This window comes from Taudactylus pleione, unplaced genomic scaffold (genome assembly GCF_031769625.1).
Source record: "Taudactylus pleione unplaced genomic scaffold, aTauple2 ptg000468l, whole genome shotgun sequence".
Lineage (NCBI taxonomy): Eukaryota > Metazoa > Chordata > Amphibia > Anura > Myobatrachidae > Taudactylus > Taudactylus pleione.
Window position 1 is genome coordinate 1,034,669 of NW_028284870.1, and position 14,764 is coordinate 1,049,432.

General features: G+C 37.6%; 1 protein-coding gene across 1 annotated transcript in view; it reads right to left on the reverse strand.

Moving 5' to 3' along the window:
• Positions 1-14,764, reverse strand: part of SNTG2 (syntrophin gamma 2) — a 222,193-nt gene that overhangs the window by 192,555 nt on the left and 14,874 nt on the right. The window contains exons 3-6 of the mRNA XM_088448850.1: positions 12,045-12,101; positions 9,761-9,818; positions 9,270-9,313; positions 5,712-5,753 (exon numbers count right to left, since the gene is read on the reverse strand). Coding sequence (XP_088304976.1) covers positions 5,712-5,753; positions 9,270-9,313; positions 9,761-9,818; positions 12,045-12,101 — 201 coding nt within the window. The remainder of the gene's footprint in view (positions 1-5,711; positions 5,754-9,269; positions 9,314-9,760; positions 9,819-12,044; positions 12,102-14,764) is intronic.

The following is a 14,764-nucleotide window of genomic DNA, read 5'->3' on the forward strand; positions in this document are numbered from 1 at the left end:
CCTTTAAATCCTGCACAGAGCGATGCGCATGTCCCTATGGGAGCCATCTGTGCAGTCTGGCAGTGGAGACAGCATGCTGCAGCTGGGGGAAAAGGAAGATCACCGGTGACCCCACAGCAGCTGCTAGCTGGAATTTATCACTGCAGCAGGTGACGAGGACCTCCCATCCGCGGCCCCGCCGGAGTCCCTGGAGACCAGCGCCACCGCACACAATAAGTGGACACAGAGATCCTACGTGCTGTGACAGGTATGATGTGAGAATCCCAGATTGGGGGGCATCAGAGAGCAGAGTGATGGGTGAGACTTCTTAGGAGTCCATAATAGATCTTAACTAGGAAACCCTGATAATACAGCTCTTACCAAATTGACCCAGGGCTTAACCCGCGAGGGTAGAAACCAGTTTTTAAGTTGGGAAAGAATGCATGATGATTGATAGAAAGAAAGATCAGGGAGGGGAAGGCCCCTATACTTCCTAGGTGGGGGCTTGTTCTTCTTCCAGACATATGACAACCGTGTAGCTTCATTAAAGAGATCTGTCAAGATGGGAGCCAGACTATCACAAAAAAACAATGTATAAATTGTTAATAAAACCATCAGGGTCAGGTGCATTACTCTTAGGAAGCTGTTTGAAGGCACTTTCAACTTCCTCTATTGACCACAGGACATTACTGTAATTGCATTCAAATCATCAGAGCATAGAGAAGGCAAATGAAGTCCTGATGGAAAGGATATTATAGTGGCAGCAGAAGGCTGGGGGTAGACATGTCAGAAGATACATTTTATAGTTGGGAGTAATACATACCAAACAAGCAATATCTATGGGGTTAAAAATCTTCCTAGTTTGAGAATCAATTAGGCATTTAGTTCTATTACAGGCGTATTGTCCTCCCAATTTATGGGCAAGCAGGGGTGTACCTAGGGGTCCAAGCGCCCCAGGCAAAATAAGGGACTAGCACCACCCCTCAGATATATTACATTATTCCTAAACAATATAATGTATAACATTTCATATAGCCCACAAGGGAAAATAGTGCCTTCACATTGCTGTTAATAATTAACACACATTCTAGAGACAGCAAAGGTAACAGATTTTTTTTGTTTTGGCATGCAGTTGTGTGGGGTTAAATATGTGATGCCAGGGTAGGGATCCCGACGCTCCTAATAATGATGCTAAGAGAGAAAGATTTAACCATGTTCAATACATAAGGGAATGGGAGGGGCAAAAAGGAAACAAAAATATAAAAATAACCAAATTTATTGGGCAGTAGGTGTGGCAAATTAGGTACCATGTGTGAAGGACTGGGACCATGCCCACCCATGTATTAGGACATAATACATATATTGAAATCAGAGAATAAGGGTAAACCTTACATAGCAAAATAAATAATGCTGAAACGGTATATATAAGAACAGAGGTAATATAGGGCTCCCAAAGACCACATAAACAGCAAAGCATATAAAACAGAATTAGACATAATCAAAAGACACAGATATAACAATAGTATCAATGAGACACTGATGAAACTGTCAACATATAACGTCCCATAAGTCTCTAATAAAAGGCTGGTTATGTGAGGCACATATGGAATGGAAAAGAACACATACTGTAGCATAGTATAATGTGTCCATAAAACCCATAATAGGACAGCCTTAACCCATAATAGGATGGCCTTACTTAACCTGAGACCATTCTGGAGTAATATGCAGCTGGGCCTTGGAGATGACCATGAATATCGGGATCTGACACTCTCCAGATAGCTTGGAGCCTGCTTCCAGTGAAGAAACAACATGTGTGGGGTCTATCTTCTGGATCAGGAGCTTGTCTGGAAATCCCCAACGATTAGGAATATTGTTGGCTTGAAGCACCGTGTAATAGGTTGAAAGGTGCAGAATTTGGTGATCAAAGACACTGAGAAATCTGAGAACAGTTGAAGAGAGCCAAGTCTGTCAAAATTGGTATCTGCCCTAGCAGCCTTTAGGATCATGAAGTGAACCTGCAGCAAAGTTTCCCTAAATAATGAGATCAGGAAATTGTGTGGCTTCAGGAGACGGTGGATCAGATCAATGAGGAGGTCTTTATCAGCCAAATTGCATAATTGAAAAGAGGCAGGATATGTTCTTGGAGATCAGAGTTAGACACCGACTCAGGTATCCTCTTAATTTTGATGTTATTACATCTGGAACGGTCCTACAAATCAGCTAACTTATCTTTGAGAACAGAGACCTCTACCAAAGTAGATTCATAGGCCAGAGGAGGTCATTGTGAGAAGCAACTGGTTTTTTAATTTTTTTTTGAAGATGGTCAGTACAATGAAGTAGAAAGGGATGTCTGGACCACCAAAAGGGGCATGGTGTGAGATACCTCAGACGAGTGGTGCTGTAGGAGATTTTGTTGTATCACTGTGCCCCCGCAGTTGAAAATGAATTGGATAAGCAAAGAGAGATTAGTTTGGTATGCTTTTTAAGCCCCATAAAGGCTTTGTAAGGCAAAGTATCTGATACCACTAGAAAATAGGCTCAGGTATGAGGGTTGCAGACATCTCGAACAAAGATTTACAGAAAAGAAAGTCACTTGGGCATCATTCAGACAGCATCATCAAGAGGCCAGGAAAAGTACATCCAGCTGGGTGTAGTGCTAGTACACTGTCTGGTGCAGCAAGTTAACTAAATATAAAGTGGCAGGTCAAGCTCCGCGGGGGATGCCAACCATCCAAAATGGTGTTGACACTGTGACAGGTGGCTGCAGGAATGTACATCCCAGGATGTATTGTATAGGAAAGTCACAGTGTCCATGGGCATCTACAGGTAAGTCAGTTAAGTAAAACAAACAGGTAGTAATGCTCAGCCTTCTGGACAGCCTGTAGGATAATGGTACAGCTAGATAGCTGAAAAGGTCCTAGGCAACAGGACAGGAGAGCAAGAACTTGAAATGATCACACTGGCCACCAGGGCTACCACAGGAGGTGGCCAGCCATCTGCCAGGAGGCTGGTGATGAGTGTCACAGTTGCAAGTGGTGGATATCTGTCCACAGCACTGCAGCAGCAAGCAGTCTGTGACTCGTGGGAGCAGCGGGTCAAGGCAAACACAGGGGAGTTCATACTTTCTAACATATAAAATACATGTAATAATTCCAATCATGAAAGCTCTACAGCTTTTATCTTCACATTTAACATTTCATTAAAAATAGTATTAGATAATATTTCCATATACTAAAACATTTTAAAGTTGTCCTTACAGATACACAAGATGTTAAGTTAAATATTAAATCATTTCAAAAATATTTTAAATACTAATAAACAGAAGTTTAGCAATTTGAAAGGAACCAGTGCCTGTACAATACGCAGTTGGCTAAACCTAAAACCTACTGGATGTTTTAAAAATGGGTCCGATAAATGTTAATGTATATTAGTAATTTGCAATATAATGCAACCTAATGTTGGCAAGTCACTTTTTACTTGTTTTGTTAATTCTGTTTCTGTCTATGTACCTTGTAAGGTGTTGCGGACCCCTTGTGGCACCATATAAATAAAAGATAATAATAATAATAATAATAATAATAATAATAATAATAACCCCTTGTGGCACCATATAAATAAAGTATAATAATAATAATAATAATAATAATAATAATAATAATAATAATAATAACCCCTTGTGGCACCATATACATAAAGGCTACTACTAATAATAGTAAAAATAATAATAATAATAATAATAATAATAATAATAATAATAACAATAATAATAATGTTTGTAAACATTTTTAGATATATTTATTTAGTGCAACACTTCCTAGGTCACTAATCTCACTATGTGGGCTGCACTACATATGCTTTAAGAAAGATGTCTTGAACAGAGAAGAAACATAATGAAGAATCTAAACCTCGTGGAATCTATATAATATCAAATTAGTGATGAATTTTTGAGACTTACGGGTAATAAGTATGTGAAGCCTATTAGAAGTGGAGATAATAAGCATAACAAATTATGTCAAAGAGAAGCCTTTTGGGTTTTTAATCTGGCTTCCTTATTTCCAGATCCGCCTTAATGTCTAGATTTTGTTGCATACAGTATGACACAATTTGTTAAAGATTATACTATTTGCATTATTCTTTATTCATACATTCAATTTCAGTATATAAAAAAAACCCTATAGAACACAATTTTCTGCCACAATTAGAGGAAAGTGCATTGAAACATCATGAAGAGTGATAAATGTTTTGGTTGGACTAGGTTTGGACAATTATTTTTTAAAATCTGTAAACCACCTCAAAGTTTAATGTCTTTGAGTATTTGTACTATAGATAACTATCTCTGTAATTTAAGCATGTTTGGTATTTATTTACATCTAGGAATTTTCCTGGAGTGTGAACCATTACTCCAACATGTGACCTTATTGTTTTCTTTTTATCTTCTTTATATAATATCTATTGCATATCATAAGGAAATTAAGCCATCAGATGAATTTTTATGGAAAGTAGTATAAGTATGTAGTGCAACTCAGCAGCTGATCTTAGTGGTAAAGGACATGGAGTCTATGGTCTTTCAGTTCCTTGCTTGATTTATTTATGCTCAAATGACCACTGGGTCTGGAGTATGAAACCAGGCTATTATCCATCATCTGTTAATATTAATAATGAATACATTTTAGTTTTGCACTATTGTACTTTAATTTTCATTGGCAAACTTTTGAGAAATGCTTTTTTCAGATAAAAAAAACAATACTAAATTTCAAATTTTACAGTTCTCATATTAAAGAAATGTAATTTTATGTCAGCCAATTTATAGAGACAGACAATGCAGTTCTTATATTAAATTAAAGTGCCGGTACCCAGAAAAAGAGTTCCAGGACTCACTTAGGGTTACAAGTTGATACATGTTTTTAGTAGCTTCCACACTCTGGATAAGTGTGCAGACTTATTATATTCATTTAAGATATGATTTTACTGATTTCTTCCTATTTCTGCAAATAGTTACAGTATAAGAATTAAAAATTATAGTAATATAAAGTCATCGGTATTGCGTACTCCTAAGTACCACCACAAAAAAAAAGCACTAGAGATGTGTGAATGAAGACAAAATGTTAAGTTGGTGTGATGTTAATGGACAAACTACGTGCAAATACATAAATACTGTAAAATGTAACAAGACCATACAAATTATTTAGGTCATATTGTTTACATTCAGCTAATGAATCAATTTCAGGTCCATATTCTTCTTTGGATGGACCAACCTTTATTTATCAACTGCAATGCTGTTTTTACTTTGTCATTGAAAAACATGGTGTCCAGGAAGTTGATGATTTGGGGGGGCTACCAATAGTTTCTTAAGACTTTTTTGCAGTTACTATTTTATGGCTTTTGTGAAACTTTCCTTGAAATCATATCTTGAAAAATAAATGTTTACAGTGAGCCTCACCAAATATTTAAATATTAAATCACAAAGGTATAGAGAATTTGCTGCAAAATATTTTCTTGAATAAAAAGCATACATAACATATTTTATTTTGCGACATGATGAAAAAAATTAAAAGTAGCAGGGAAAACAACATATTAAAAGTAAAATGGAAAGTGAAATATTTTCCTTTGCCAAAAATATTTAATTCATTATAATGTACCAAGTGTTTTGGCAATACTTCTAATATTAATGCATTGCAATAAAATGTCAAAAATAAAAAAACACAAATTAGTGCAAAATACTTACAACTTACCACTTCTTCATGAGTTGCATTTTCAACATTAATTCCATTAACCTGCAATTAAAAAGACTTGTGTGTTTAGTTATTATATGTTTAATTGTTTATACAGATGAGTCCTTTTGTATCTTTGCCGCTGATGCAACCGGGTACGCGCACAGCGTTTCCACCATCGATCCACAGGATTGCATTGTGCAAATGCTGCTGTAGCTTGGCGTACCGTGATGCACACGTGTGCGGCAAGTCGAATGGCGCAATGTATGTGCATGTCTGCAGTCAAAACGGCAAAGACGGAAGAGGACACATCTTTAGTTGATAAATTAAAGTACATAAATAAACTGCCATATCACTACATTTTAATAATAGCTGAGAGAGAGTAAACTCAAAAACAAAGGCTGGAAAAAATCTAATGTAAATATCAAATTATAATGGTCAAAATATGCTAATGACATGGTTTGCCTACACATACTGCAATATTTATTTGACTGAAATAATTATACTAAAACAGACAATTTGTTTGTCACACTTAGGGGAAAGTATATCTAAAACAAATTATTTCTTTAAAGGTTGTATTTATTAATAATAATGCTACTAATATAAATAATGAGAATAATCATTATTATTATTCTTATTACTAAAAAGTTACAATATCAGCCTATATATTTTTGCTCTAAGCCACTGAAATATTACTCTTGAAATATATATATATATATAGCGTAAAATAAGTATTGAACACATCAGCATTTTTCTCAGTAAATATATTTGTAATGGGGCTATTGTAATGACATTTTCAACAAATGTCAGTAAAACCCATGCAATACACACATGCAAAGAAATCAAACCATTGAATTCCATAAATTAAGTTATGTGTAATAATGCGAAATGACACAGGGAAAAAGTATTGAACACATGAAGAAAGGGAGGTGCAAAAAGGCATGAAAAGCCAAGACACCAGCTGAAATCTATCAGTAATTACAAAGCAATCCTGCCCCTTGTCAGTGCAAATTAATATAAGATGGTTCAGTCCCAAATGATGGCCTATAAAAAGGTGTCTCATTAGCAAGATGTCACACAAGAAACATCTCATGATTGGTAAAAGCATATAGCTCTCTCATGACCTTCACCACCTTATTGTTGCAAAACATACTGATGGCATTGGTTACAGAAGGATTTCTAAACTTCTGAATGTTCCAGTGAGCACTGTTGGGGCCATAATCCAGAAGTGGAAAGAACATAATTTACATAATAATAAACCGGCCACAACCAGGTGCTCCTTGCAAGATTTCTGACAAAGGAGTGGAAATAATTATCAGAAGAGTTGTCTAAGAGCCAAGGGCCACTTGTGGAGAACTTCAGACCTGGAATAAGCAGGTACAATTGTTTAAAAGAAAACAATAAGTAATGTACTCAACCACCATAGCCTGTATGCACGCTCACCACGCAAGACTCCAATGATGACAAAAAAGCATGCTCGTTTAAAGTTTGTTGCACAACATTTGGACAAGCCTGTGAATTACTGGGAGAATATAGTCTGATCAGATGAGACCAAAATTTAATTCTTTGGATGCCATAATATACACCATGTTTGGAGGAGAAATGGCACTGCACATCACCTCAAAAACACCATACCAACAGTGAAGTTTAGAGGTGGGAACATCATGGTGTGGGGCTGTTTTTCAACATACGGTACTGACATACTTCATATAGTTGAAGGAAGGATGAATGGAAAAATGTACGGAGACATTCTTGATAAAAATCTGCTGCCATCTACCAGGATGCCAAAGATGAATTGAGGGTGGACATTTCAGCAAGACAATGGGCCTGATTCAAACCCACTCGCGAGCGGCTGTCTGCTCGCAAGTGGGTCAATGTTCTGCACTGAGCATGCGCACGACGGAGGGAGCTCCGTCGTGCGCATGCGCCAGACGCGATGAGCGAAGGAAAGTCCTTCGCTCGTTGTGTTTGATCAAAGGGGGCTGGATGTCGATGTTGATTGACAGCACGCCCCCTTTGGTGGGCGTGCCGGGGGCGTGCCTCCCTGACGGGGGCGTTCCTGAGGGAACGCCTACCATCAGAAGCCGGCCCACTGACATCACTAGTGATGTCAGTGGGAGTGATTTTGGCTCTGATAGAGCCAAAATCACTCCGGGCCTTGCGGTTGAAAACCTCAACCGCAGGCTCCGGCTCGCAGTTTCGATGGTCGCGATGGTCAAGACCATCGTGGCCATCAAACTGCACGCTCGTATAGGCTGTGGGTGGTGACCCACAGCTATACGAGCGTCCAGGAGGACGCTCCATAGTTATGGAGGACGGCCCTCATTCAGAGCGTGCGCTCTGCTCAGAGCGTCCGGCTCTGAATGAGGGCCTATGATCCCAAAAACACAGCCAAGGACTCTGTCATATGGTTTCAGAGAAAGAAAATAAAACTGCTAGAATGGTCCAGCCAATCACCTGACTTGAATCCAATTGAAAATCTATGGAAAGAACTAAAGATCAGAGTTCATAGAAGAGGCCCAAAAGACTGTTTGTGTGGAAGAATGGACCAAAATCATAATGAGCAATGTATGCAACTAGTTTCTCCATACAGGCGGCATCTTTATTTATTTATTACCAGTTATTTATATAGTGCACACATATTCCGCAGTGCTTTACAGAGAATATTTGTCCATTCACATCAGTCCCTGCCCCAGTGGAGCATACAGTCTATATTCACTACCACATGCTCATACACACACATACACACTAGGGTAATTTTTTTTTTCGTTGGGACCCAATTAACCTATCAGCATATTTTTGGAGTGTGTGAGGAAACTGGAGCACCTGGAGGAAACCCAAACAAGCACAGGGAGAATACACAAACTCCACACCGTCCGTAGTGCGAATCGAACCCACAACCTCAGTGCTGTGAGGCAGTAATGCTAACCATTACACCGTCTGTGCTGCCTTTAAGCTGTCATTACCAACAAAGGCTTTTGTACGAAGTATTAAACACATTTCAGTAAGCGTGTTCAATACTTTTTCCCTGTGTCATTTCACATTATTGCACATAACTTAATTTATGGACATCTATGGTTTGATTTGTTTGCATGTGTGGATTGCATGGGTTGTTGCTGACATTTGGTGAAAATTTCATTACCTAGCCCCATTACAAATATATTTACTGAGAAAAATGTTGATGTGTTCAATACTTATTTTACATGTTGTATATGTATAAACTAATTACCGCAAATGCGGGTGTGTAAAAATGTATTGAATTGGACAGGGTTACTGTGGGTTGTAAACAAACATGGAGCAAGCCAACAAAATTAATTTTGAGAATTATTTAGAAAGTTTTTTTCTACAGCTTAGCACAACATTATTATCAATGTTTTGAATACATTAATATTTTTGTAAATATTTTAAATTTTAATTATTTAGGCAATGCACACTACTATTCTGCACTTGCATGATTTTGTTATTGTTATTCTGAATTCATATTTTAAAAATAACTAATTTTTTTCTACTGTATGATTTCCTGTAAATAATAATAATAATAATAATAATAATAATAATAATAATAAATATGTTGCCTACCTGCATTACTGCATCGCCTGTGAACAATAACCCACTCTGGTCAGCTAAAGAACAACAAAAATCAACATACTGTATTTTAATTGTAAAGTAAAAACAATATAAAATAATAACAAAAAAACACATTCATTCTCTTAGGGAATATTGAAAGTATTTTACAAACATAAGATACAGTTAGACAATGTAATTTTGAGATTTTGATATTTGTTTAACCTCTTTTTACTGAATCTATCGAAGATAATTGTCTAAAGCTGTAGATGAAAAATCTACTTTAATTCATATTTAACAACAACATTTTTGTAGTAATTAATCTATAAATATATGCTATGTATTACCATTAAGGATTTAGAAGTTCGGTTTCTTTTAGAAATGGTTATTTCCTGTATTTGTCTTCACATTGCTGTTCACACATCAGTTGTCACATTCTATAGTCTTTGCTTCTGTAAAGCGATATATTACATTCTACTGGCATTTTACTTAGAAGAGTTCTTTACCTGGTTGATCTTTGAAGATTTTAGATATAACAACAGGCACTTTGTGTTGTGATCCACCCTGAAAAAGACACATATTGATTAGTAAACTATAAAATGATGTTCTACAAATGGTATATGGTCAGATAGTCGACATTCAGATTGTTGACAGCTTCTGAATATTGACGGTCTAAATGTCGATATGGATGATAGGTTGACAACCAATATGTCGAAATATACTTAGGTCTACATGGTTGAAATGTTGACACGTTCAGAATGTCGATATTTAACATGTTGACACCAGAATGTTGATATATGGTATTTTGTTGATTTTTAAGGTTATGGTTTGTGTTAGAGTTAGGGTCAGGTTTAGGATTAAGTTTAGAGTTTGGTATAGGGTTAGATTTAAGCTTCATTTTAGGATTAAGGGTTAGTTTTCAGGTTAGGCTAAAATAATTTTAAAAAAACATACGTTGACATTCTGATGTCGACATGATAAACCTATTGGTTGCTGACTTAATGTCCATGTTGACAATCTGACTGTTTGTTTAAATCATATCACATCTGGCTTGTCATACAGTTATGACCTCATACATCTATCCTTTTTGAGTACATTCTCCTTAATTTTGCATCTTAACTTTCTAATAGTGTACTAAGTTAGTAATTGTGTACTGAATATTGTACTTAGGATTAGTATTTTTGTTGCAAAGGAAATGGTATAAAGTAGCAAATTAAGCACAAAGGTGCGTGGCATCAGTCACTCATAATGTATACTCTGTCTTTTGCCTTTTTACCCCGATTATGTACTTTTTCCTGCATTTTGCATCTTAATTCACTAATAGTGTACTAAGTAGGTAATACTTAAAAACTTAGGATTACTATAGCACATTCAGATGCATATATAAAGAAAAGTCGCATGACATGTCTTATACCCCTTTCAGACTTAAGCCTAAAACCTGTGTTTTTGTGCGTGAACATGCATCAACCAGGATCTGACGTAAGTATGAAAGGTGCAACCCGGGTTGACAGTCCCGGGTCCGCGACCCTGCTCGCTAATAGGATTTTTCCCGGCACTTGCAACCTTGATGACCCAGGTTACACCTAAAACAATCTGATTGGCCGGGGACAATAGCGCTTGGAGATGAGATCATCTCCAAGCACCAACTGAATGCCGAAAGATCAGGGTCACTGCAAGACCTGGGTCAGGTGTGAAGGGTGACGACCTGGGAATAACCTGGCTTGCCTCCCTTAGTGTGAATGGAGTAGCCCGGCCTCAACCCGTACGTGGTGTCCTGGGTCCGAGCCAGGTTGAAACCATGATTTTAAGTCTGAAAGTGGTATAATTTGCAGTATGTGGCATGCCAAATGGGGCTATTTCCCGTGATTTGAGGATAGGTGGGTGGACATATCTGTACCAAGAGAGGAACAATTGTACCAATGTTATTCTGGCCAGTAGAGTTAGGCTAATCAAAGTAAAATCCAATGAGCAGTAGTGATTTATAACAAAACTGCCATATAACCTGACAATAAAGTTATAAAAGAAGCAAGCAGACAATTTACATTCATTATTCCAGGTTACTGTACATTAAGAAGAACTTCCTATAGAGTCTGATGCAGAGTTTAATGCAAGTCGGCCACAATTGTTCCCGTATTACATGCATAGAGCTAAATGCATATTTACGCATACACTCAACTCTATATAGCAATTCTATATAGTGATTCCATAGACCCTCATAGATTTACTCGCCCAGCTCTGGAGCTTGTGCAGTTCGTAAAAATAAAATTTCAGTTTGAAAGATGAAATCTATTAAACAGCTAAGATGAGACAAGACTGTATATCCCAAATATCACTGAATTTCCTATGCGTTTTACACACCATAGTTAACAAAACAGCTCCCTTATTTCTCCATTCTGCTCTCTTGCAATCTGTTTAAACTTGTGTTTAAACCTAACATTTAATAAAACTGTGTATTCCATTAATTTTGTTAACTATGCATTCTACACTGATTTCACTCGTATAGGAAAACATTTCTTAACCCCTTATACTCCTTTCACATCGTAATGCCGAGTCGCACCTGGGATTTTGTCCACGCGTCCATCCTGGGTGCGACCCGGCTGAGACCCCTTTCTGACTGGCAGCCTGACCCGGCTTTTGGCTGAGTTGATGTCACCGCTATCATGCGCTAAGGCGGAGCTTGGAGATGAGATCATCTCCAAGCACTGCCACTTCCTATGCAGTGAATGGGATCTGGGTCGCATTGATTTTTATAGACATTTCTTAAGAGGAAAACATTGAATGAATCCTTACCTTAATGCTTAGACCTAATCCTCCAACAGGGTCTCTGTGAAGTGTAACAGCTCTGCGCTTTAAAAAATTTGAAAAAAAATACAATTTAGGTAAGTATTTACATATTATTATTTCCATACATTTCAATATGAATCATTATGCTGTTCCAAAGAAAGACATTTTAATGTATAAACAAATATGTATTTTCTTATAGTTTCAATTTAGAAATTTACATTCATATAAACTAATACATAATAATGTACATTGCACAATTATAGAAACCGCTTAATTGGAACTGACTTTTACTAAATGGGCACATGTAGAATGTATGATTTGAAGACTCATGTCCATTTTAGAAGCCCAACACAGGCCAACGTAGTGAATAACGCCTTTGAAATTACTCCTCTTTTTCAAATAGTGCACCTATTTCTATGTTGAACATAACATAATTCAGTCTTCACTCTGTAAATCAACTTGACCAGGAACATGGTCCACAACTGATCCCAAAGCTGAAAAAAGTATAACCAACACATAAATTAATTTAATCTGGTTTCTGTGATTATTTTGATGTTTTTGGATACCTGTATTAAAGGTATTAAAAATGACAACAACTGTCTATAAAAGCTTACAGCAAATAAAAAAAAAATACCCATACAGTATGTATTAGGTAAATCGGCCCTAGTTTCCAAAGTGATGGCTATAAGCTACACTTTAGACACAATGGTTAGGAAAATATTTAGATCAAAATTACAAGTAAAAAGAACAGAACAAAAGGTGCTTGCATTAAAATATAAGATAAATAAAAACCATGAGCTCAATGAATCATACAGTAGGTGACCAAAAGAGGTGGGTTGTAATGTTAGATCCCTACATAATTAATAGTACACAGTTGTTATGATTAAAGACAAGACAATAGTAGCACAGAAACCATAAACAAAGACATATAGAAAAAATAACTAGAGAATTAGGTATACAGAAACAGATAGTACTTACCAATACTTAATAAACACAAAATAACAAAAAACAACTTAAACATTTAGTCATGTGATGGAATAACTATAAAGCAAAAGTCCAGAAACCTGATAATTACATTCTAATAATAAAACATTAATAACATTCTGTATGATTATATAATGCCAATATTTACAGATATGATTGTTAATTACTATTAGATCATCTCATCATTAATTATAACACATATATCATTATATATGATGAAAAAGCTATATTAAAGCTTTGAAACATTGACTGTACTATTACACTACCTCGGAGTCTCTGTTTGTACCAGGAGTGCCGCTTTCATGTAAGAAAAAAATAAAATTATATATATATATATATATATATATATATTAATAATAATATAAATATATATATATATTAGGGGTGAGCAGGTTTGGATTTCTGAAATCCGAACCCCCCCGAGCCCCTCCGATCCGAGGCCGATCCGAGTCAGGCTCGACTTTTCCCGCCTGACTCGGATCTGAAATTGAGGCAAAACGTCATCATCCCGCCTTTTGGGTCTCGCGGGTTTTGGATTCTATATAAGGTACCTGCGTCAGCGCCATTTTCTCACTTGGCTGTGGAGAGTGAAGAGGGAGGGTGGGAGTTAGGGCCGGCTGGGCTGTGTAGTGTAGTGCAGTGTAGTGTTGTGCTGTGTTGTGCTGCTGTTGTCCATAGGGGCTGTGTCCACTCCTCCAAAGTCCATAGGGGCTGGCTGTACTGTGTTGTGCAGTCAGTTGTCCATAGGGGCTGTGTCCACTCCAAAGTCCTGTGCTGTGTCCCAGTCCTAAAGGGGTGCAGTAGTGTTGTCCAGGGGGTGCTCTGTCCATCAGGGGTGCTCCTCCCAACTGCAAAAAAATAAATATTTTTTCTGTGTTTGTGAATTGTGTGCGCAGTAGCCGCACGTGCATCAACAAAGTAGTGCCAAGCGTGCGCCTGTGTCATAAGTAAAGGGCCGGCTGGCTTGACTGTTAAAGGGTGCTGTAACCCCTAAAGTGCACTCCAAACCAAATAAAAAAATATTTTCTGTGTTTGTGAATTGTGTGCACTGTGGCTGCACGTGCATCAACAAAGGAGCAGCGCCAAGCGTGCGCCTGTGTCCCATAAGTAAAGGGCCGGCTGGCTTGTCCGTTAAAGGGTGTTGTAACCCCCAAAGGGCACTCCCAACAAAATAAAAAAATATTTTCTGTGTTTGTGAATTGTGTGCACTGTGGCTGCACGTGCATCAACAAAGGAGCAGCGCCAAGCGTGCGCCTGTGTCCCATAAGTAAAGGGCCGGCTGGCTCATTTCTTAAAGGGTGGTGTAACCCACAAAGTGCACTAGTCTCCAACAAAAATAAAAAATTATTTATAGTGTTTGTGTGCGCCTTAGCCACACGTATATATCAATATAACATAAATGGAGGACCAAACTTTCTCCGATAAAAATAAAATAGGGAAAGATCAAGAACCACTTCCTCCTAGTGCTGTTGCTGCTGCTGGGAGTTGTTCATCATCCCAGAGGGGAAGTAGGAACACCACTACTTTTACTAAACAATTGACCCTCCAACAGTCCTTAGCGAGGAGGATGAAGTATGACAGCAGTCATTCTGAAGCAAAACGTATAACTGAGGCCTTGACTGCTATGTTGGTGTTAGACGTGCGTCCAGTATCCACCATTAGCGCAGTGGGATTTAGACAATTGATGGAGGTAGTGTGTCCCCGGTTCCAAATCCCGTCTAGATTCCACCTGCATCCTCAAA